The sequence below is a fragment of the Accipiter gentilis genome, chromosome 29 (genome assembly GCF_929443795.1).
Source record: "Accipiter gentilis chromosome 29, bAccGen1.1, whole genome shotgun sequence".
NCBI lineage: Eukaryota > Metazoa > Chordata > Aves > Accipitriformes > Accipitridae > Astur > Astur gentilis.
Window position 1 is genome coordinate 11,064,260 of NC_064908.1, and position 25,161 is coordinate 11,089,420.

At 45.5% G+C, this 25,161-nt stretch overlaps 1 protein-coding gene across 5 annotated transcripts in view; it reads left to right on the plus strand.

Moving 5' to 3' along the window:
- Positions 1-25,161, plus strand: part of CACNA1B (calcium voltage-gated channel subunit alpha1 B) — a 308,635-nt gene that overhangs the window by 250,637 nt on the left and 32,837 nt on the right. For all 5 annotated transcript variants that reach the window (XM_049832551.1, XM_049832549.1, XM_049832547.1 and 2 more), the window contains 7 exons: positions 319-429; positions 590-673; positions 10,811-10,927; positions 15,405-15,470; positions 16,145-16,236; positions 18,120-18,270; positions 21,744-21,871. In XM_049832551.1, coding sequence (XP_049688508.1) covers positions 319-429; positions 590-673; positions 10,811-10,927; positions 15,405-15,470; positions 16,145-16,236; positions 18,120-18,270; positions 21,744-21,871 — 749 coding nt within the window. The remainder of the gene's footprint in view (positions 1-318; positions 430-589; positions 674-10,810; positions 10,928-15,404; positions 15,471-16,144; positions 16,237-18,119; positions 18,271-21,743; positions 21,872-25,161) is intronic.

Genomic DNA, 25,161 nt, shown 5'->3' on the forward strand with positions numbered 1-25,161 from the left:
AGTTCCGCACTTGTCCTCTAGTTTTGAAAATGCCCTTCCTCTCTCCTCGTCCATGTTGTGCTTACAGGCAGATGTGCACCAGCAACAGTCTCCCAGTCCTGGGGTTATGTCCAGCTGTCCCATTAGGATAGCATGTAGGCAACAGTGTGCTTCTGGAGTGGCACTGAATAACTGTGTTGTAACCCCCAGTCTTGCTTAAAGTGAGCACAAAATCTGGCACTAAAATGAGCAGGAGTCTTGCAGTTAGGCAAGTCAGCTGGGAAGGTTTTATTCTGTAAGTGATCTTCCAGTAACAGCCTTTCTTCCATCCTGGTTTAGTTCTATGATGCTCCAGAAGCATATGAAGAAATGTTGAAATGCCTGAATATTGTGTTTACATCCATGTTTTCAATGGAATGTGTGCTGAAGATCATTGCCTTTGGTGTGCTGGTATGTGCCTTCCTCGTTTACTTTCAACTGTTTCCTCTCTACATGAAATGCTTGTATTTCATGATGTGCATTTAAAAACAAACAAAAAAAGCCTGTGTTGCAAAAAAAAAAAAAAATAACCCCTGGATCCCTCTATCCCCCTTGTGTTTTCATTTGGCAGAATTATTTCCGAGATGCCTGGAATGTCTTTGATTTTGTAACAGTGTTGGGAAGTATTACTGATATTTTAGTAACAGAGATTGCGGTAAGTACAGTTTGCTCAATTTGCTTCATTTACCAACAAAGCTGTACCCTGTCAAGACACTGCACCTTCTCCCTACCAGCCTTATTCCCTAGAGCAGCCTTTGGGACTCATCATGTGATGATGTCCTTGGGTGACCTGGCAGCTTGTTTCCAGTAGCTCTGCTCTTTCCATGGAGATGAGCACGGCTGTCTGCTCCAAAGACTTTCATGCAAAAAGCTGTGATGAGAACGACAGTGCTAGTGACTCTGCGAGGAAACACTCTCTCTGTCTCATTCAGCAAATGGCTCTAACCCCGAGCCGTTTTTGCCTATTAATGGAAAAATCCTGTTGAATTTAATAGAGGGAAAAGATCAGAAGAATTCTGTTGAAGATTGCTGTTTTATAGTGTGAGGTGCTTTGCAGGGCACACACACACTTCTGTCCCTTGGGGCTCCTACCCAATCTTGGTCACGGGGCAGAGTGAAGGCAGTGAGAGGAGTGAGAAGGGGAGAGGTGATGGGAACGTAGAAACAGCCAGAAACTCATCAGCCTGCACAGTCTGGGTTGGGGGAACATGGTGTGTTTCCATTATGAGCACAAAAGCTTTGTGGGGCAATTGATACAACTTTACCATAGGATTTGTTGGCCATCCCTACAATGACTGCTGTTTCCCTGCTAATGAGTCCTGTAGATTACATGAAGTGTACAAACTTACCATTAAATTCTAGAGGATTTTTCCATAAGGGCAGCAAATGTCTAACTCAAGCCTTGACAGCCTGATATTATCCAATTTACAAATTGCTCCTCTCCTCTCCCAATGCATGTTTTAGCTGATGATGCTGTATCTGTATGTGATGAATTTGAACTCTGCCATAATTTGTTTTCTCAGTCCCTGGGATTTGCTTATAGATCTGTGTTGTACGTGCGCTAAGAACTATGCTCCCCAGACTTCTTTACAGGACATTCAGCTGGTGTTGGAGACTACATTACCGTTTCTAATAAAATACATTATTACCTAACCTCCTGGAACAAAAAAGCACACAAAACTCCAAAGTTTTACTCCCCACACAAATGGTGTTCATTTAACAGTTGGTGAATCCTATCTCACAGACTTTGGATAACCTTTTGTTTTCAATGCACGGCTTACAGCCAGGGTAAAGTTACTCAGATCAAACACAAGGTCTGACTATCATTTCTCTCAGTGCTTATGAGATTTACCGCACCGTGGGCAGGCACTGGATGCTTGCCTTCACTCCCTCTGTTGTGGGACACGCTTTCTTGCCAGACTCAGGCACCCAAACTTTTGCCTTGGTTTGAAAATGCGTGCAAACATTAGCAAGTCAACCACAGACAGACTGATGCTTCTTTTCCACCCTTCCTTCAGCCACTTTCACTGGGAGAAAGCAGCACAGCCAACTCAGGCGTGGTAAGGGAGGCTGTGGTCTCCCTGAGATTTGCATCTTCTCCTTCAGGAAGGTGTCTCCTTCACAACACCCAGCCCACACGCTTATTAAAATCCTTCTTTGTACAGCTATTTTGCAGGCAGAGAGCAGCCATCAGTGTTGCCTGTTCCCTGCTTGGCAGGTAGCAGTCCCTGCTCAGTTAACAGGCCACTGCCTCTCCCTCCAGCACCAACGGGGGTGGCCCAGCCTTGGCAGGCTGTCTGGCACCTGGGGAATTGGATACAGACTGATCGGGTTGGGCTGTGATATGTCACTGAATTTAAGGCAAAGCCACAGCATGTCTGGGGCTGTATATGCATGCCCCAAGCTTTTTGGAAGCAGCAGCTGTCCCTTGGCTCTGCTGGCCAACTGTTGAGGGTAGGAGAGTTAGTGTGTAGGCAGAGGTTCCCCACCCCTCTCCTGGTCTTTGGACTGGAGAGCAAATGTGCTCCCAAATATGCTTGTGTGAGTTGGCAGGTACTGATGCAATAACCTCGAGGGTGCTGGAAGTGACGGCATCACCCTTCCACTCTGCAGTAATTTCTCTGGTTTCCAGCATCAAAGATAGCAGCAATTTGTGGATGCCTTTGAAGAGCAGTATGAGTTACCTCTAAAAACAGTTAGTAAACTCCAATAGGGTTAAGTTCCTAAGCACCTATACACCTTTCCATTATCCTTCCAGGTGGTAATGGAGAGGTTTTTGGTTTATGATTAACTAGATCCAGTAAGTCAAACCTTAGAGAGGACTTTCTAATGTAGTTCAACAGCTTCCCCTGGCAGTGTGTCCAATACAAAGCTGCTCACAAACATGTCTTTAATATAAAAGCCCTGTGTCCCCCAGTACTACTCCAGCCCCTGACCTCTTGGTCTTCTGTCTCAGTCCATAGACCTATTTGAGCTCTGCTCTCTAAATCTTCCTCTTCTGCAGTGTTTCTGTATAGCCATCATGTCTCCTTTCCACATGCTTTCCCCTGCAGACAGAGTGTGCCCAGAGGTCCCTCCCCACCTTCTTGTTAGACTTGTTTTTCAAAACTTCTTCCATAGAGCTCCTCTCTGATCTCTCTCCAGCCCGCGTCCATCTGCAGCAGCACACTCATCCACGCTGAATAGCTTTTGTAGCCACTGGTGTATGTTCCTTAAGCCGCTCACATCCATCTCAGCCTCAGACAAGGGACGATGGGCTGAGAGTTCAAAGGCATCGTGCACAGCTTGCTAAAGAAGCATTAGGAGCTTAGTTTGCTTCAAGGTGACAGTGATGCACAGGTCTCAGAATTACTGCTTAATTACCTGAGTGGGAGTTTGCAGTGGTGCTCCAAAGATTACATTTATAACAGAATTGTTAATGGCAGCTTTCAGGATGCCTTTCACGGAGCAGTTCGTTCTGCTTCATCCAGTGGCATGTGGTGGAGGTAGTCTTGTACCAGGAGCTCCACTGCCACTACAAGCCTTCCTCCCCTTCTAGTCCTGAGGACAGTCTGTGGCACATGGGGTGGAAAACAAGCAGAAGGATCCGGCACTGCGCTCCGGTCCCGTTTTGTTGGCTCTGCAATAGGTTGCAGCACGTGTTATTCTGACCCACAGCACATCAGGGGAAACCCAACGGGTCCCAAAGCTGCCTGGGAAATGCCAGGACAGTTTGGCTGCCTGGAAAGTGACATAATGCATGTATATCCTGGAAGAGTTACACTTTAAACCATCTTTGTAATATATAACCTGCTGTTTTGTTAAACTGGAGTCACACCCAAGTCACTTAAATACTTCTGGTATTTAGAACCAATTAAAAAATGTAGAAAAGGGCTGAAAAACCTGATGCAGTGATAGCAAGCATGCTGTCTGCAAACAGCAGGGACCAAAGCAAGGACTGGTGGGTGCCTCATTCGCAGAGTACATATCAGGCATATAGCCTGGAGTCTTTAATCCCACTGTTTCTGCCCAACCACTCTTTACCCTTTATATTTCCAGGTAGGGTAGAGTAGTAACTAAGGCTCAGGATGAACATCCACTCTGCACAAAATGCTGTAGCTAATGCTGAACCCCACTTCAACTTTCTGGCTGTGTGCACGACAAGGGGTGCAGCAGCTCTCTGCACCGCATTACGGAGCTGAGAATAACCAAAGAGGAGAGCAGGTCTTACTCGTCCTGACTCTGAGCTGTGTCCCCAACAGAGGATAACCTCTTCTCCATCTGCCTTCCTCAGCTCCAGCCTCTCCTTGGCTGACGGTCAGCCGTGGGGATACTTGGGTGGTAGCCCCCATTAGTCCTTCCATGTGCATTCAGCCCGGTTACTACCCGTTCACCCAGAGGGGTTTCTCAGGCTGAGAAGCCCAGGTGACAGCCACAACGTGAACTCAACTGTCAGTCTGCATCTGTCCCCTTAACAACCACCCACGAAGCCCTCCAGCTCCCTGTGGAGAGGGGATGCTTTCCGGGTATGACTTAGAGATCAGGCTCACGAGTAGTTGCAGGAGCACCACTTTTCTCCATGACTGTATTTTCCGGCTATAAGTGTTCTCCAAGGTAAATAAACCTGCTCACCTGGGCGGTCTCATCTTGAGAGACTGAGCTTCCACCAGCCTTGCTGCATCGGTACTTTTAAACCAATGAAAAGTAAAGATAAAAGGAAAAGAAATGTTTTGATTAATTGCTTTATTTTAATTTTCCAGTCATGTCATATGTAATTTACTTTGTGAATGCAGTGGAATATATATACTTTTTTTATTTCCTTAGGCAAAAACACGTATGTCAGTTTTTTACCCTCTCAGTAATTGAGGTAAAATAGGTGGCATTAAGAAGAAGGTGTCCTTGCTGACACAGCTGGCCTCAGGAGGCCAAATGGGTGTATGGCAAACTGACATCCATTTCTATGCCTGGAAATATAAAAAAACATGCTGAGAAGTGTTTGTGAATTGTCTCCCAATTTGCATTACAAAATGAAATGCAAATAACTACTGCACTGTCTGTGTTACCTTTAGGATCTCAGAATCTGTTTTGGTTTGAAGCATTTTTATTTATATAATTATCATAAAATAACACCCCCAGAAGCCCAACAGTTTTTTTCCAGTGAAATTTTCAGAGTTTCCTTTTTTGCTTGTCCTGATTACTCATTTTCTCTTTTGTTTCCTGTTTTGTTCTTTATTTTCCTTATCTACCTGCTGAATCACGCCATCCAATCAACATACAATGCGAAAACCATGTCTCCGTCTGTATGTTGTGCACCTGCTGCTCAAAAAAATAAATTTGTAAATAAACTTGCAAATATCCATCCATGAAAACATCACATATAGGACACGGTTGGTTTCATTGAATTTAAACAATTATTTAAATTCTCTGCTTTTATTTTCTCTCGTTTTTCTTTAATTTAATTCGTTTTGATGAGATTTCCGATTGCACTGGTGAAAAAGCCTCACTGCAGCGTGCCTCAAAACTGGCTTCTGTTCTGCATCTTCTTCCCCTTGGCTAATTGGTGACGTGAGGCAAATGCAGTTACCAATAGCCTGTTCTCCGCTGTTTGTTACACCTGAGAATGATAAAGGGGAGACTGACACTTGCTTTATTTTGGTGGAAAATTGAATGAGAATAGGAGGGAAGGATGCTTCTGGATGACCTGGAGTAGAGAAGATTGGCTGGCTGGGGAACCCTTCATTGTGTAAGTGGTGGTACCACATTCAGTTCTTAGAAACTGGTTTTGTTTTCTTTTATGATGAGATGCATTGAGCTTTCTGCAAAGGGAAGCAGTACATTTAAGAGAACCGCCTTACAGGAATTTTAAGCCCATGGTTTACGCTGTATTGTAAGGCAAAAAAATTATTGAAGTGATTACAGACTTGCTTCCCTCAAATCAAAAGAGAAGTCATAGGAAAGAGTGATTTTTATTCAACTTTGAAAATTCTTCGTGATACCAGCATATAGAAGCATTTTGCCACCACAGTGGACACAGAGTCCCTGGATGCAAAAGCAACTATCTCAAGTAAAATGCATAAGCCATGTTATGAATAGGGCTGAACCACGTCCCACTGGGAATTTAGTGCCTGATTCCAAAGATGCCTTTGGAAATACTGGTCTTCATCTTTGAAAATCATAAATTAAGCAAAAGAGGATGAATAAAGAAAAATACAATCTAAACGATATATGTATTCTTCCATTCTTAATTATCTTGGCTATAGTTAATAACATGAATGAGACCATAAGCTTATAAAAAATACTTGTTTGGCCACCTGACAGCAGCTCTTGGCTCTGTGTTGACATCTGGACTTCCTGTTGCACAGATGCTGTTAAGAAACAAATCAGAGTGGATCTTCATGACAGACTGCAAATAGGCTCCATGCATCCTTCACTGAGGGGCACAGGAGGGAATTTTCTGCTAGGAGGCAGCAAAGAAGAAAACGACAATGTATAAGTTAAAAGTTTGCCTAGTACAATCTGATAAGGGAATTCTCTGTGTGTGCTGCCGTGGCTGGAACTATTACAAATGATCTGTGAGGATGTCTTTGGAGACTTTGCCTTCTGCACCCCTGGCCCAGGAAGCACAGGTGTGTGCTCTGGCATCAGCTGTGCACATCAAAATATACTGAAAAAAAATCAGCTTATCTCCATTTGGCCAAATTTTGGCCTTGTTGCTGTCCACGTTGCAGGTTAAAGATTTAAATGCTCATCCTGCAGTTTGTTAGGATTGCAGTCTCTATGGTCATATGTGCAGGTCCAGGCTCCTTCCATCACTCGGCATCCAAGTTACATCTCTGGAGCACCAAGTTGTCCTCTGGAGCTGCCATCTTCCTTCCACTGCTAATGATGGGAGCCTACAGTGACTAGAGCAGAAGCACCGAAGTGGAAAGGTAGTAGGGAACGAGGAGAGATCTGGGCATTCACATACATAAAATCATTTTTCCAGTGTTTCTGGCTCAGGATGAAAGGAGATATGATATGATATATGATATGATATGCCTGTAATGGCAGATTCCCCAAGACACAGACAAGTGTGGCAAAAATCTTTGCGTTCTAGAAATCAGCAAGGGTTTTCCTCAAGCTTCAGAGGAAGCCAAGACCCTATGCAAGATTCAGGAACTCTTCTTCAGTACTGGCAATGCCACAGGCATTTAAATGGGAACACAGCCATTTTCTCGACAGTAGTTCCTTAGCAGAAGAGGTTAATTCTTGTTGATGCCAGATACGAAGAACTGCCAAAGCTTCCTGAGTGATCCCATTCTTGGCTTGGTTGGATTCTTCTTCCCACAGCTCTTTGCAACTTTTGGTGAGCCCTTCATTTTGAGGACAGAAATCTGAAGTTTCAGGTCCAGGGGTTTGTTGTATTCTGCAACTGGGCTGCAGGAAGAAGCAGGGATGAACAGCTCAACTTCTGCTAGATTTATTGCTTTGTGGCAGCATAACGTTACCTCCTTCACTAAATCCTGCAGAGTATGTCCAGCCATGGCATAAAAGCCTCATATTCTCACTGCAAGCTTAAAAATCCAAAACACTAAATCTGTTGACTGGTGTACAGAATGGAGCTCATTCTGCATCCCTGCGGACAGTGGGCAGAGCTCCTGCGTTGGGGAGGAAACCACTCTGCTGCTGAAGATGCTGGAGGAACAGATCCAGGCAATGGCTGTACGCCCTATTCTTCATGAATTTTCTACTTTTGAGAATGGAAAATACCCTAAGAAAGGGTAAAAGAGCAGGATGCCTGTAGTGGGACAGCAATCAAGGCCAGTTCTTTACCTGTGGTATATGTTCTCTCTGTTTTCCTCCTGCTTTGCAGTTTGCTCCAGGGATGCATCTCTCAGCTGGGCTTCCATCATGCTCCTGTCCTGGGGAGCAGTGGCTGTGCCCAGCTGTGCCCAGACCCCCCGGGGCACGGCAGGTGGTGGATGTCTTCATTACCAGAGCTTCCTCTTGTAGGAAAATAGGCCAGGGGAAATGTTTTTCAAACATAATTTGCTAGTCCTCAGGTGGATTGTAAAATCATAAAGCTATGGTGCTCTTGTGAGCACCAGTCAGCCTTTAGCATCTGTGCAACAGAAAAGCAAAAAAAAAACCTGGAGAGAAAGGCCTTGATAACCCAGAAGATGATCATATGCGTGTCATGTTACAAAGGTGGCTAAGTGGGAGGAGAATTGACGCAAACCACTGTTATACACAAGAAATATTGCAATGTGGAGTTTCCCCTTTAACTGCATGCAATTCTAATACCTGCCTGGAGAGTTGAGGTGTTGAAGGACAGGTTTTCTACGTGGTGTGCTGAGGGTTACACATGCGGAACCCTTCCATCCATCATGAGCGTGTGTAATTTTGCCCTGCTATAAACAGCGCAGAGAACGGTCCTTCGAATGGCCTGCTAATGTTGGTGACGGTGGATTTTCCTGGGTTGTGAGTGATTCCCTGCAGAGCTGAGACTTTCGCTGCGCTTTCGGAAATGGCAGTGCATGAGTCAACAGGGAGGGTTTGGGGCTGGGAAAAAAAAATGTGTTATGGACTGTTTGTCCCTCCAAATCCCAGGGAGTGGGGAGTTATAGACATAACCGCACAGTTTTGAGCCCCCTGTTTCGTATTGTATGTATACAGACTATCCTGTATAAAGCCTCACGCAGCACAGGGATAGCCTGTGCTAAGTGTGACATTGCAGTCAGCCCAACCAAAGCAGATGTTAAGCATGATGTCAGCTGTGAGTATAAGATAATAGCAAAGTCTGAGCAAAACAATGTTATTGCTGTTAAGCTGCAGTAATGTGAGAAGAGGGAAGTAAGACAGGTTCATATGCAGAGAGGGATGCTGCAGACGCTGCCTGTGCACATGCTCCTTGGAGGAGGGTTAAGCTTGTGCACAGGAAAGACCTGGCTTGAGCATTGCTCTGAAGGGAATAAAGACTTGCAGGCCTGATGCCCAAGTGGCACAAATGTTACGCATAAGGTCTGCTCCAGTTCCCACTGGTGGGAAGACATTCCATGATTAAATCGGGCTCTGGGTTAAACCTTTGCCCCGTGCTGAAACCCATTGCAGCTGCTCTGCGGAGGTGTATCAGCTGGCACCGCAGCCAGTACAGGGGGAACAGGTTACTAGGGACCAGATTAGTGATGGCACCCAGTTATCCAGCCGTGATCCATCTCTGCCCCCTCGGTCTTATATGGCCCTTACCTGCTAAGGTGAGTCCAGCCAGTATTTTGTGAAAGGAACATAAGTGATGTAAGGAGCCGAGGCCAAGAGACAAGCACTGAATTTTTAGCGCCTGTTTTACGGACCTTGAACAACCCAGGGGAATCCTCGCTTATGTTTTGCCTGCCAGAGCTGATTTCTGTTGCTGACTTGAATGAGCTCAGTGTTGTCTGCTCTTTCATTGAACATACCTGTGCTTTTCTCTTTTCTCTTTATTTGAGGATTGAGTCTGATATATGGTCTGTGCCTAACTCTGAGCTGCTTGCATTTTTAACATGAGAGAAACCGAGTGCATGCCTGAGACTGATTTCTTGAACTCTTTGATGGGATTGGTGGAATGCGATGCTAATGGCCCCAAAACTGAGCTGGCATTTAAATAAATGAATAGATCCAACAAGCCCCCCAAATTCAGCATGAGCTCTGTAGCCAAATGAGCAAGAAACATGGGTCAGTTCAATATGACTGGATGTCTTCTGGTGAAACAGTAATACAAGGGAAAGACTATTTTTGCTCATCTTTACCAACAAGAGCTCCTTATAATTATATTTTCCACTCCACTGCTTGATAGTTTGAAGTGGGATGCTTTCTCTCTTTAGCTAACTCAGTCAAATAAGTGGCTGTGAACAGAGATTCACAAATAAATGAATTGGAATCAGTACGGAAAGGGGGGGGGGGATATATTTCATCTCCTTAAAATAGGAGGGCAAGAGGGATCTGGCTTTTGCATGTTTTGTTTTGGAAAGAACCCTCTCTAGATTAGCTCATTGGGGCAAGAACCTCTTTTCCCTGAAGGAAAGAAAAAATGGGGTGCGGGGTGGGGAGAATCATACAAAACAAATGGAAATCAGAATCTGTCTCCAGCAGTTCTTTGATCCACCTGCAAAGGCACGTTTAATAATAATTAAAAAAGCAGCAGGTTCCTAAGGCACCCTCCTGCTGTTGAAAACTCAACCTCCCCAATTGATTTGCTGCCATTGATCCATCTTCCAAACAGTCTTGCTGATGCAATTTCTCCTTGACTAGCCTGTCCAGTCACATGTTGTATAAACATTTAAAACCTCCAGGTTAGAAAACATCCTCTTTCTTTCAAGGATGTTTTATTCTTCACTGGACAATGCCTTTCTTTGTTTCAGTAGGGGCTATGTACGCAGTCCCTTGCAACTGTCTTGGCTTAAGTTCAATTGATTGTAGAAAGAGAGCTGACCAAGACTTCAAAACAACCTCATTCTTTACAAAATGATAATGTGGCACCATTACCTCTCCCTGAGTCTTTAGGGGGAGAAAATCTGCCTGACTCAAAGAAAACAAGACCTCCATGGACAGCGTGAAAGGGCCTTTTCCTTTTCTATCATTGACCCAGTGGCAGAGGGGAGGGCTCTTGTGGAGAGGGATTTTCTCATACTTGCTGCATGTGGAGTGATCTGCACTGACGAATGTTTCTTTTGGAAGGTTTTCTGGTGGCCGATTTGCTGCTTAGATCGTGAAGCTGGTAATTTTAATTTCTTTTTTGCGGGCTGTGGTTTCTAATCGCGTTAATTTCTGAAGGACACAAAACCTTTACTTTCCGCAGGACAACTTCATCAACCTCAGCTTCCTGCGGCTCTTCAGGGCAGCGAGACTTATCAAGCTCCTTCGCCAGGGTTACACTATCCGCATCTTGCTCTGGACGTTTGTGCAGTCTTTTAAGGTGAGTGTTAGACAGGTGGGAGGCGGGGAAGAGACACGGGGAGATGGTAATGCTTGGCATTTCTGTAGCATCCTCCATTGAGTATCAAAGAGCTTCCTCTTGCCTCTCTGCGAGGGAAAGGAACAGCCTCTCTGCACCTCTACAAAGCAATTACAGGAATATTAATTCTGCAGAAAAGCTAACTGATTTGCACTGAACATCCCCTGAACACTGCATGTCCTGAACGTTTTGGAGGATGAGTCTGGAAGCCGGATGGCTACTGATACAGGCTTGCAGCAAGTGTGCAAAGCTCATGTTGCCCTTGAAACTACTACAAAATCCCTATGGCAAAGTCTTGAGACTCGGGTATTCGCATAAGGAAACAGTAGTCTGACTAGTAAGTGCCTTCATGCCCGCTATTTGCCTGTCTGCAGCAAGTGTATGGTTAAATTGCTTTCACCAGGTTTCAGTCTTGGTAGAATCTTGAGGTGAGACCCAAACCACTGCATTTTGGTAATACAAACTGTGAAGCTGTATAACACAGGGCTGTGTTTTTATGTCGTGGAGGATTACAAAAACAAGTTTTTGTTCTAGAATCATAGAATCATAGAATCATTTAGGTTGGAAAAGACCTTCAAGATCATCGAGCCCGACCATCATCCATGCCCACTAAACCATGTTCTGGAGTATCCCGTCTACGTGTTTTTTGAATACCTCCAGGGATGGTGACTCAACCACTTCCCTGGGTAGCTCATTCCAATGTCTGACAACCTTCTCAGTAAAGAAATTTTTCCTAATATCCAATCTGAACCCCCCCTGCTGCAACTTGAGGCCATTTCCTCTTGTCCTATCTCCAGCCACCTGACAGAAGAGACCAGCACCCACCTCACTACAACACCCCTTCAGGTAGTTGTAGAGAGCGATAAGGTCTCCCCTCAGCCTCCTTTTCTCCAGACTAAACAGCCCCAGCTCCCTCAGCCGCTCCTCATAAGACTTGTGCTCCAGGCCCCTCACCAACTCGGTTGCCCTTCTCTGGACACGCTCCAGCACCTCCATGTCTTTCCTGTAGTGAGGGGCCCAAAACTGAACCCAGGGCTCGAGGTGCGGCCTCACCAGTGCCGAGTACAGGGGAACAATCACCTCCCTGCTCCTGCTGGCCACGCTATTTCTGATACAGACCAGGATGTGATTGGCCTTCTTGGCCACCTGGGCACACTGCTGGCTCATATTCAGCTGGATGTCAATCAGCACCCCCAGGGCTTTCTCTGCTGGGCGGCTTTCCAGCCACTCTTCCCCAAGCCTGTAGCGCTGCATGGGGTTGTTGTGACCCAAGCGCAGGACCCGGCACTTGGCCTTGTTGAACTTCATAGAGTTGGCCTCGGCCCATCGATCCAGCCTGTCCAGATCCCTCTGTAGAGCCTTCCTACCCTCGAGCAGATCAACCCTCCCTCCCAACTTGGTGTCATCCGCAAACTTGCTGAGGGTGCACTTGATCCTCTCATCCAGATCATTGATAAAGATATTAAACAGAACAGGACCCAACACCGAGCCCTGGGGAACACCACTTGTGACCCACCACCACCTGGATTTCACCCCATTCACCACAACCCTCTGGGCTCGTCCATCCAGCCAGTTTTTCACCCAGCGAAGAGTACACTTGTCCAAGCCATGAGAGGCCAGCTTCTCAAGGAGTATGCCGTAAGAGATGGTGTCAAAGGCCTTGCTGAATTCAAGGTAGACAACATCCCCAGCCTTTCCCTCATCCACTAGGCAGGTCACCTGGTCATAGAAGGAGATCAGGTTGGTCAAGCAGGACCTGCCTTTCATAAACCCATGCTGACTGGGCCTGATCCCCTGTTTGTCCTGCACGTGCCATGCGAGTGCTCTCAAGACAAACTGTTCCCATAATCTTCCCTGGTACTGAGGTCAGGCTGACAGTTGAGACAGTTGCTTTGCCTGGTTTCCTTTACCCCTGCCCTTCTCTCTGAGCAAGCCTCAGCACATCGTGGCAGCTGGTCCATTGTGGCGCAGGGGTGACTGGCCACAGCAGCTGGATATGGCTCTTCTGAACTAAGTGACCCTCAACTGCCTTATAGCAGCTTCATTCTCAACTTGTGCTTAGCTTCAAGTTAGCTGTTTTCCAACAGCTAAATAGCAGCCCACATACCCCAAAGCTGGTTATTTTTAACAGCTCTCAGTTGGTTTGCAGCCCATTTCAACAGGTTGTTGTGTTTTAACCCTAGTTATGGGGCATGTTCACGTGCTGCAGTGCAGAGAGGAGATCATCTAATCTGAAATCAGGATTTGTAGCACCGGCACTGAGCTCTAATGCACCAGTATTTATTGACTGTGCAGCTGCAGGGTGCAGACCCCCAGTCCATTCAGACATGGGCCCTCTCCCAGAAAGCACTTGACCTCCCTGGCTCTGGACATCTCACAGGACTTTCAGAGAAATATAAGTAGAGAGGTGATGCAGGAAAGCAAAGCACAAGGAGGTCAGGGAGCGGCTGAAGACAGATCTGTTCGCTAGCTCATGGCCGCAGCCAGCAAACTTCATCTCCTGCTTGGTGGCAGGGTGCCACGCTCCTGAGCACTGCCTGTGCATGTGGTGGGTGGCTTGGCGAGCCTAAGGGACCATACCTCTGGCTTTGCACAGTGTCTCACCTTCTTCTGGGCTGAGCTCTGAGGTCTGTGGGTGATAGCTTATGTCCTGAGTGCTGTCACAAGTTCAGGGGAGCTTGGCTGCAGGTTGGTGCAATGTCAGGGTATTTTGCATGGTGCTTTCTGGAAGGTATTATGGTGGCAACTGGTATTAAATGACGCAGAGTGCAGTGAGATGCAGAGCAACCGGTTTCTTTTGCTTTAGCTGCACTTTCAAATACAACATAGTGTCTGAGTCAAAATGATGCAGAGAGGTTATTTTAGGTGATAAAACTGCGTGGAGGAGTATGCTCTCTCCAAAAATAGAAGACTTTTTAAGAGAAGAAAGACATTTCTGTCCTGCAGTGGAGAGAGATGCCGGGTGGCTCTGCCCACACCAGCCTGGGAGTGCTGGCCAGCCCCACGCTGGCTGCGAGAGAACTGGGATTCAGAACTGGTGTCAGCAGAGCATGAATGCGGCTATTGCTCTGCACCAGAGCTGGTTGGGAGAGAAGTTTCTATTAGATCTTTTAGGGTATAGAGGCAAAACCTTTTTGGAGGGCAAAGCTGGGAACATAGCAATTGCTTCTTCCTACAAGCAACCTGGAGAAGAACTGCAGGCATCTGTGCTGTTACCCCACAGCCAGGGGTTGGAGTGAGTGTTGTATTACACTGTATGTCCCTTTGGGAGACACCAGACAGGCAGCTGGTGCTCTCGCATTCAACTTCTGTGTTATGCTTTCACCCAGTTGTCAAGCAGCTAATGGAAAGGGACTGCGATCTGGAGGGTTGCAGTGCTTTAGATTTGTTGGGTCGTGGTTTCCTTGAGGGTGGATGGAGGTGGTGTGGCTGCTGATCTCACCTTGTAACTTGTGAGGAATCCTGCAGCCAGGAGAGCCTCTACCAGAGGCTGAGACATGGGGTCTGCACATGTAAGATGTTCCCACTCAGGAGACTGTCCTTGGACTGTGTAGTCTTGGCTGGATCTTGGGAGAGGGGCTCAGCCAAGGCCCTTTTCAGTATAAACCCAACCCTTTCCGAAGTGTGTGTGCAGAGTGCTGCCCCTGAAGCAGAGCCAGGACTGTTCCTGGGCTGCATGGGGAGCTGCTTGTCTCTCTTTCCCCCCAGCACTGAGCTCTCGGTCCTTGTCCCTTGTGCAAAGGTATCCAGCAGAAACCGTATCAGCCCTTTGCCCTGTGTTTCCTATTGGGCTCCCCATGGGCTGCATAACCCCTCTCCTGCCCCGAGCATCACATGGTCTAGTTTTAGGGCAAGACTTCTAATTTTTTCAGCTATTACTAATTAAGAGGTGTTAATTACCTCTTCGTTTAGCTTGAGTGGAAAGTAGCTATTACTTTCAGCTTGGGTGACATAATTACATTGTAGCCTTCACTGATTTTTTGCTAAAACTCAGAATCTTTTTGTCCTCCTGGAATTGCAGTCTGTGTTTGTTTCAGAGCAGGAATTTGTTTCTTGGATGTATATTTTTTTCTCGTACTAAATTTACAGCAAGGTCATTAAAAATTAATGCTCGTACAATTATGCATAGAAAGTGCCAGTGCCTGCTGGTAGCTCCAGTGTTTGCTGCAGAGCTTCTTATTGTGTTTTCCCTGCTTACTGCTTATCTGCTTGCAAGGATGTATAGAGAGCCCTTGGAAAGCCCAGACTTTTTTGTGATCAATGAATATCTGGCTCCAGGGGTTTGTCTTCTGAAGGCTGCCAGAATTGTTCATATTCTCTTCCCAGTTCCTTCATCTGAAGGACAAATGCCACAAAATACAGTGTTGCCCAGGAATTAACTGCTACTGGCTGACATATGCATTTGCTATCATTAATACCACCTTCTCCTTTTCCACAGGCCTTGCCTTATGTGTGTCTCCTCATTGCAATGCTCTTCTTCATCTATGCCATTATTGGCATGCAGGTAAAAATTTTAGCTTTAATACTGACCCTAAGTAGTTTGCTTTTGTCCTGCTGGTTCAGGGTGCAAATGGGTTATTGCCTCCACAGCAGGACCAACAACTGACTAGGATGCGGCGAAAGGTTCTTCTTGTCTGGTGTTAGGTAAATTAGAAGTGCAAAAAAAGGCCGCTTGTTCTACCCTTATTGCCAGGTCTTGTGTTGAATGTGGCCCTGGGTGTACAAAGGGAGAGAGTGGGCAGGCAAACCAGCTGCAGGTGACCAGCCTGCAGCACAGCATCTCTGGAGGTGGTGGTGGGCAGCCGTGTCTCCCGCGGACAGGGCATGTCCCTTCCTCTGGGTACGGGCATGTCAAGAGGCTGAGAGCAGGGAGCAGCTCAGGCGCTGCACCTTTCTGAAAACAAATGAGAAAGTTTTCTTGGCCTGGGATGGAGCTGAACTTGGGTGTTGGGTCTACGTGAAGACGAAGAACATTAACCTTGGTTTTTTCCCCATTTGATCTCCACAACACATTTTTATCTCCCCATTCAGCACAGAAATTAGTCTAGCTTTTGAGATTCCTTAAACCAGGACAAATTATTTTCCTGCCTCTTCTTCCAACTCCACTTGATCTACCTTTATTGACAATGTCCACATGAGGATGTGTTTGGCCTGAATCGCTTCTGTTTTCTGTGGCAGGTATTCGGAAACATTGCGCTAGATGATGAAACCTCCATTAATCGACACAATAACTTCCGTACCTTCCTCCAAGCCCTCATGCTTCTGTTCAGGTGAGTATAAAATACCATACAACTCACACATGAAAAATAAATAAGCCTTTGGTTTTGTATATGCTAGTTTAGCTGCTGAGACTTAGGCATCTCTAAGAAGTGTATTTGGAGTAAAGCATCCGTTCCTGCTTCCTCCTCCTCGGCATTAAAGGTTGGCCGGGCACATCTCCCAGTATGACAGATCTGATTCAACACACCAGCATCTCCGCAAAGTGACACCCAGTGCTGTGACACTCCACTTCAACTCAGGCAGAAGCTTAACATGAGGCAGAACCCGCCTGCTTTAACTGATCGATGTGCTTCCTGTCACGAAGCTTACTTTTTTTTTTTTAAAAGGGGGAATTCCTTTCATTGGTCATTTTTGCATTACCAACAAGTTAACACTTCATACATCAGCGTCACCTCTGCTTCAGAGTGAAAGTGTTTCCATCTGGGTTCATTCTGCCTGGAAACTAAGCTTTTTCCAATGAAAAAAAAAAAAATAATCAATGAAATGACGGATTTTCATTTTCAGACCTGGCAGAAATGAAGTGCAGGCCCTGCTCCAAATCAGAGCATCTTGGGGAAGATTTCACTTATCCGTTTGTGCACCACGTTGTGTGGAGACACAGTGGTTAATAACTGCTCTGGCCCCACAAGCAGCTGCCAGCCATGCCGAGGCTCGGCAGATTATGTGGCGCTTGTAACTGGATATCTTGCCTGGGATTTGGTTTGCATAGTTTCTGTGAAGCCAGACGGAAATGAAATTAGCCCTCTCTAGCTCAGAATAATCACTTGACTCAAAATTCTGAATTTTAATAAAACTGGGTAATTGTTCAGTCTCATGTCCAGACCTCTTGGTCCCTTTCCAGACCCATGCGGCAGCTGCAGTGGGACAAAAGGGGCAGAGGCAGCAGGACCACGATGGGAGAACAGGTTTCTGCACAAGGGAATGGGGCTTCAGGATTTGACGCAACCAGTGGGGGAATCTGCTGTATAATTCAGAGTAGCCTGGAAGCTATTTCAGTTCACATTGAGCATCAAGTTTTCTCAAAGACCAGGAGGAAGGCTTGTGAGCTGGCTCTGTGTACAAATTAGCATGGCTGTGAGCAACACTGCAACAAGACGGGCTGTTTGTGGTGCTGTGGAGGGATGTCCCTCAAAGCACCTCTGAGTGTGGTGCAGAAATTATAGAGGGAAAATCTGAGGTTATGTAGGAAGTCAGAGGAAGTGAACATGGGGATCTCCCGGCTTCCGATCCAGGTGTGCATGTTGCAGGGGGTGGTTTATTTTGAGGACAGACCCTCTGGGACTCCAAAGTTTTTCCTTTTGGCTATTTTTCTCCCTGTAGTAGAAGTTAGAGGGGGAGGAGGGAAATGATGAAGAAAACCCAGGAGACTGTCATGAAAAAGGGACCCAAGTCATTATGACCAACCAGACCATCCTGGTGTTTCTGTAGCTGCCTGATAAAGGAAATAAGAGATTCAAGTGGAGAAGCCTGGTTTCATTTCCCATCATCTCCATTGGGTTTACAGCCAGCACTAGGACAGAAATGTTAGTTGCTTCAAAAGGGAACCATCTAAACTCTGTTTAGTTACATTTGCACTGGACATGTTTAAATCAATCTGGTTTTATTCTCCGTAAAACCAATAACGCTTAGGCTGCCTGAGCCTGTTCGGTTTCTTTTACTCCCCTGGAACAGCGGGAAAAGTTGTTTCTCCTTTCTTTTTCGTGTCAGCAGGCTGGTAGTTCGAATTCCTAATGTAAGTCTCTCTACCTGGACACAAACTTCCACCTAATTAATTTAGTTAATTGGGCACAGTAATACTGCAAGGTGGATGCCCCCCTGGGTCTGTAATGGGGAGGGGGTTGGATAAGCTCACCTCTGCCCTCTCTGTCTGCAGGAGTGCCACAGGGGAAGCCTGGCACGAGATCATGCTGTCGTGCCTGAGTAACAGAGCCTGCGACCCGCTCTCCGGCCTCACCAAAAATGAATGTGGCAGCGATTTTGCCTACTTCTACTTCGTGTCATTCATCTTCCTGTGCTCCTTCCTGGTAAGTCGGTCCCAATCTCTCCCAAAGTGGAGGTGCTGGTGTGGTTCCCCCCCCCAAGTCCTTCCCTCCCCACCCCCTTGCTTCCTCCTTCTCCGTAATTATGATTTATACAACATTACAAGACAACTACCCATTTATCACCCTGGTGATAAAACCCCTTTAATCCCCAAAGAGACCATTTAGTCATGAGTTTAAAAGGAAGGGTTTTATCTTTTTCTCATAGGGGGGTCTAATATTTGGAATTAAGAATTAATCTATTTTGTCCTGATTTGTAACACGTTACTTTGAAGAAGGGGATTGGGGAGGGCAGAGTGAGAGTGGCCAGGATAACATTGGTTCAGAAGTTCTTGCAGCAGGCACTTGGGAGCATCACACTTATTTGATGCCGTGTGTTTTGTTTTGTTTGTCAAATAAATGCAATTATATTTTTTTCTGCAATGGTGCCAGGAAAGCTTTAGACATGAAAGTACACAGAGCTGTTATACTTGATTCATGCCTGTGGCCATCATATGAGGCTGGGTCTAAGCTTTAATAGGTTTGGTTCACTTTCCTGTACCACTGGGACAGAGGAATGGAAAACCAGGGACAGGGACCCAATTAAACTTCAAGCAGGAAGAGATAAAAGTCACAGCTCTGAAATGTACCAAAAAGCAACGTATCAAGCCTACATTCAGTTCCATGGGTTTGCTTTAAAATATAAGATTTGATGCTTTGTGCAGCTAATCCCTGCTATCATCAGAAACCTTTAACCAGGAAAAAGAGGTACACGTGGCAGTTTGATGCTGGGTACAGATAGACCAACTTCAATGGCCCCTACTGAGATCCTTTGTCTGACTGCTGTTGCCCCTTTGACATCCTGTGGTTTATGTCTTCTGCATTAGAAAAACATGGAGCCCTGAAAGCTTATACAAAGTTAATGCTCCATTTACTGATTCCTTCAGCACTCTGTATTTTAAAGCAAATTTTTTCCCTTGTACAAATCCCTAACCCAACCTCAGACATTCTCATTGTTATTTTCAAGTGCATTATTGTTCCTAAAGCTTTTTCTTTGAAAAAAAACACAACAGCACAACCCCCCCCCACCCTTCCTGGCTCACATCAGCCATCCCACTCGAAATGTAGTAGCAGAATTGGAGGCTGGAACACATCTGTGCAAAATACAGCTTTGCGTGAGGTTTGTCCCTGAGTCAGCGCTCCTGGAAAACCCCATGAAACCGCACCCTGGGCTTGCTGGCAGAGAGAGGGGAGAGCCCTCGCAAAGAGCAAAGGCAGGGAGGGCAGGCTCCAAAAATAGGCAGCGGAAAGCCAAGCAGCTGAACTGCTATGGGACAGGACTGTAACTCATTTCTTAAAATGTGTTCAGCACTTCATTGCAATGAAACATGTGGTTCCCCACAAGCAATTAAAGCATTACAGAGCCACAGCCTTGCCGGGAGGGCATGTTTTTATGGTTTGTTCTATGTTGTTACACCATAGACTGAGGCTGGAATTAGATAATCTATTTGTTTTTAAACGTTGTTTCTGGCTCTTTGTGGATGTCCAGCTTGCCATAATTTTCCTCCTGTAATTTACACTGTTGAAAAATATAAATTGAAATTTAAAAATATACAGAACTTTAGAAACAGCTGTACACAAGCAAAGGAAAACTGTACTGAGCCATGGCTGGAGCTGGGAGCAAGGGAAAGGGACTTGGGATCAAGGGGAAAACTTTCAAAAGTTTTGCTGTCTCTTGATGCTCTGGGGCTACTGTGTTACATGTGGGGTACCTGCAGCACGTGAGTGTGCCCTGCTGATACAGGTATAGTGCTCGCAGCCTTTGAGCAGCTTATTGACAGCTGGTTTGGACATTCCTGTCCAGTACTGCATGGTGCACTGCAGTGAGGTCCTAGGGCTTGTCTAGGCTGTGTTGCACAGAGACCCTGAGAGCATCTAGGAACCGGGGTGGCACAAAGTACTGGCTTGATTCCCCAAACCCAGCAGAGTTGTTTGATGTAGCGCTGCTGCTTGTTCGAGCTGACAAGCCCTCGCAGCCACAGGAGTGAATTCACACATGTTGCTGGAAAGGCAGAAGCCTTGTTTGCAGCTGAGGCATTAGCAGGGCTAGCAGGTGCTCAGCTCTGTGCTCTATGGCTTGGCCTGAAGAACACCTTTGGGTGGTGTAAGACACCTCGGTGCCCCAGTGCAAGACACTGATACATTGGGGGCTGGGTTCTGCTCCCAGCATTCTGTTGGGGTGGGTTCCAAAAAACAGGTGGACTAAAGGTCTGAGAAGTCCCTGATTAGCATTTGGTGGCGATATGGTGATTCATTGTGGACTGTGCTTGTCTGTACTCACGGATCATGTGTTCCAGCAAGAGCCACGACCCCCTCCTCCCTCCAGATCACACAGGAATAGGAATTCTTTAAAACTGCACAAACCCCAAACTCCACTGCCTGATTTTCTTTTAACGACCAGCAGACTAGCTGAGGACATTCATATTCAGTTTAATTCTGCTCATCCCCACGTGAGAGCTCACAGGCTGCTTCGCTGCAGTCTCCCTTGCTCAGCGTGGTGCAGAGGAGCAGCACTCACAGCAGCAGCTCAGCCTCCCAGCCTCCCTACAAAAGACACAACGAAGGTAGAAAGGAGCCTTGTGCCAGTCAGGTCTTTATCTGGCACAGGAGCATCCATTCCTGCCTGCCCTCCTGCTCTTCCATTCTGCTGGCTGCAGCTTGATCTTTTTCCATTGAAATCCTCGTGACTCTTCCATTGGCTTTAATAAGAGGAGAATCTTTATATGCCAGAAGCGTTTGCCGCGCTCTGAGTTAATGGCCGTTAGGGACAGGAGCTTTTTGTGTGTCCTGCCCCTTGTCTTTCTGGGGATCTTTGAAGGTTTGAATTGTTGTGAACCTAAAATAGGACATTCAGGCTGAAGAATGGTTTTTCTACTAGCTGTTATGTCTCAATGTGCCTTGATATGAAAGTGCTGGAAAAGTTCACATCACCCACTTGGTGAAGCAGCCGCTGCATTCGTGGGCGGGTGTGTGCTGGCATGGGGTGAAGAAGGGGCAAGAGCCAGTTGGGCTCTGGGATGGGTCATGCTGTAGGGCATCACCAGTGATAGGGATGTGGCCAAACTGTCTGCGGTCAAAAGCTGTGGCAAACCTGCCGCATGATGCAGAGCTGGAAGTGGCTTGTGGCATGCAGAGGAGGAGAAGGTGGCAGCAGAGTCCCCAGGGACCCAGGGCTAAATTTGTAGAGTTTATTCTCTAGGGTGTGGTTGCTTCTTATAGAAACCACACACCCTGCTAAGGGAATCCTACCTGCTCCCCTTCCAGCTTTTCCTCTTCCTTTTCTTTTTTCTTTTTTCTTTTTTTCTTTTTTCCTCTCTCTTCTCTTTCTCCTTCTTCTTTTTCTCTCTTGTTTCTCTTTCTTCTTCTTCTTTCTCTTTCTCTCTTTTCTCTCTAACTGCATTATTGCTTCCTCTCTGCAGATGTTAAACCTGTTTGTGGCTGTGATTATGGACAATTTTGAATACCTGACAAGAGACTCCTCCATCCTTGGGCCCCATCATTTGGATGAGTTTGTTCGTGTCTGGGCTGAATATGACCCAGCTGCCTGGTATGTACGCTGTCACAATTATATGTGGAGAAAAAGGATATACACTGTGTATAAATACCATACCTGTACACACATACAGCCTGTTTTAATGGGAGTACGGCTCCAGAAGGAAAACGACTCCAAAGCTTGAGGTAACATTGGTGGTAAATGCTCAAACTTCAATTCATGTGCACTGGAGATGAACAAACCTGATGTCATTACAAGGGCATTTCCTTCAAATAGACACAAGATAGACATAAACCAACAAATCAAGAAAGCAAAACACACCCTCCTCCCTCCCCCATCCCAGGGCAAAAATTAATAGGGTAAATTCAAATGATCTTGGCTAAATGGCCAAGTAGAAAAGCTGTTTAGCTTTTCCAAAAGAGCTTTGATTGCCTTTGGTTTCGACATCCACTTTGGAGATAAAAATATGCTGAATCTCTTGCTATTGGCAGTACTTTAGGAAACTTAGGAGTCTAGGCCTTGTTATACCTCATTTGTGCAGCATTTCTCTCCTAGTTGAGAACCACCTCAATGGTTTCACAAATCCTGTGCAGAGACCTGAGGCCACACACAAAAAAATTTTCAAGTTTTCAAGGTGCTCTCTCTCCCTTAAAAGGAGATGGTGTACTCCATTGCTTTGCATCTGAGTCAAGTGCTACAGGCTCAGACTTCATCATTTGCTTTCACCCACCTGTGAGGCAGTAGGAAGCGACATGATGTTTCTCAGTGTAACAGTGGTTTGCTGAAAACGTGGTTTTTAAACAGACACTTCTCATCAAACCCCATGTTTTGATCTTGGAAGCCTCCTTTTAATGACATCAAATTGTAGAAGGGACTTTTGTTCTTCTAAATAATATTTTAGCTTTTGGACTTGCAGTTGAAACATAAGACGTGCAAAATAAGAAGAAAATGCAATCAGCCTAACTTTGGAAGCATTTCAGTTCTCAGTGAGTCTCTGATAAAATGTTCCTGATATATGAGTGTGTTAAAGGAGGAAATGGTTTTCTCACAGCCAGACGGTGAGGTGTTTGGTTTTATGGTTTTATCTCTGTGTTTTTCTTATTCAAAGACACTCACAGGGAAAGCTGCACACCTGGGCTTAGGTACCACGGCAGTGGAGGAGTGGCACTGTGCTGTGGCAGACCCAAGAGCCACTGCTGAAGCATTTTAAGGAATTTTTTTTAAAATGAGGGAATGGCTCTGACCAGTGATCACTTCTAGAGCAAGACTGACTATATTGCTTTTCTCCATTGCCCACAGGAAGCTACTGCACAACAGTCCTGGTGACTGTGTTTTCATTTCTAGATGCTCTGAGATACAGGTCACAGTAATTTCCTTGATGTTCCGCAGCTTGGGAATTTGCCTGTTGGGAGACTTTTTTTTTATTTAAGCCCTACTGATTTTGTATCCATTTTCCTTCCCTGAGTTACTCTGCAATGAATCTCCTCTGTATTTGTAATGAAGCTGCCTCCAGCTCCTCCAGTCTTTTCACTCTATTTTGTTTCCCTTCAGTAGAGACAGATGCAGAAAGTGTTTGTATAATCAGCATCTCAAACTCCCTGCTAGGATGCAATTAAGCTGCTTTAAAATCTCAGTTAAATTGATTTAGGTTAACTTTAAATGTAAACCTATTCCAAAATGACTGCATTTCTCTGAACTGTGTGTGATTTTAACTAGCTCAAAGCCATCCTTACTACAAGCCTGCATATATCCTGCACTTATACTAGCAGCCTGTAATCTCCAAGCAGATTTTCATTACAAGGTGCTCTGTAACAGAGATAAGTCCTTTGTGGGTATTTGGCAGGCAGTAAATAGCTTTTTTTCTTTTTTCAAATCCAGTCCTATCTCTTACCACTAGAAAATCTCAATGAGACTGAAAACTTGGGAGTGCCCGTTCTCTCCTTGAAAAATAGTCTTGGCTCTGATTAGCATCCGTGGGAGCAGTAACACACCTGCAAGGGAAAAAATTAGTATCAGTGTGGTTTTTTAACGTTTATGTGTTCAGGAACTTTCCACCCATAAGAAGCACAAGCATTAAGTTTACAGAAAGATTTGCTCGCTCTATTAATTCTGAGAGCAGACGTTACATTTTGAGAGTCACTTAGGGGCCAAACCTTTTCACTTCCAGAGCTGTTAATACAGAATATGTCATATATTAAGATCCTAATTCTGTTTTTCTCCAACCTTGTTCCTGTTTTGCTCTGGTGTGAAGCTATTGATGTTGGCAGAGTGACCAGGGGCAGAATTGCAAATCAAAGGACAGCCAGGACATGATGCTCGAGCCTTGATCCTAAAACATGTGCATGTTCTGGATTTTCCGTGTGTGAATAGTTCCACTGAAATCACTTATGTTTTTGTAAGTGGGACTAACATTTCCGCAATTTAAAAGTAGTCTGAAATCCATTCACAGTTTAAGGCCAGAACAGATCTTGTGATTATTTGGGCTGAACTTTTGTGAAGCTCTGGACATGGCATTTCACAATAGCTATCCATGGTCTGAGCTTAATAACCTGCCTTTTAAGGTACAGCTCCCAGCAGTACACCCCATTTCGATCTGAAGACACAGAGCTTTAGAGGACCCATTTTTTATTTAGCTGTTTTTTCCACTAGCTGGTCAAACTAACTGAAAGAAAAAGTTGATCCAATTTTTGTTTTCCATGTGAGCCATCTCCTTTTAGCATTTCAGCTCCCAGTATAGACGTGTAGGGGAATGACAAATAATCACCACAGCATAATTTTCAAGAAAGAGGTCTCCCAGACAGTGTTATCTTACACTTAGATACAGGTGAGCTGGTTCCTACTTCCATCTGTCACTAATTGATTGACTCTCTCAAGGTCTCTTGTTTGATTGTCCAAGGAAAAGGGAATTAGAGTGTTTGTCCACTTTTTGTAGCTTGAGACCCTCAATGAAAGATGCTGCATGGGTAAAAAGTATAAGTGTTGTTATGCTTTTGTTCTATAGATAATATTTTAAATGTGGGCTTAATGTGTGTGCATTTACATATTTCCAATATCACCTTTGTTTTTGTTACAAAATCCAACTTTCTGTAAACTTTTCTGGGGAAGAACATTCAAAAGGAAGTAAAAAATGCAGCTAGCAGCTGTTGTTCTAGATATGTGTCACACTCAGTAGGGGTAAATATGGGGAAACTGTTGGATTTAGGGGTGGCAGAAGCCTTGGGCTCACAGAAAAAGAGAGCGCGAGAGAAATGGGGTGTACACAGAGTTTTGGTCCGGGGCTGGAAGTTAGTCAGGAAAGCAGTGAAAACACTGAATTTAAGGATGAACTGGGAAAGAAAAGAAAA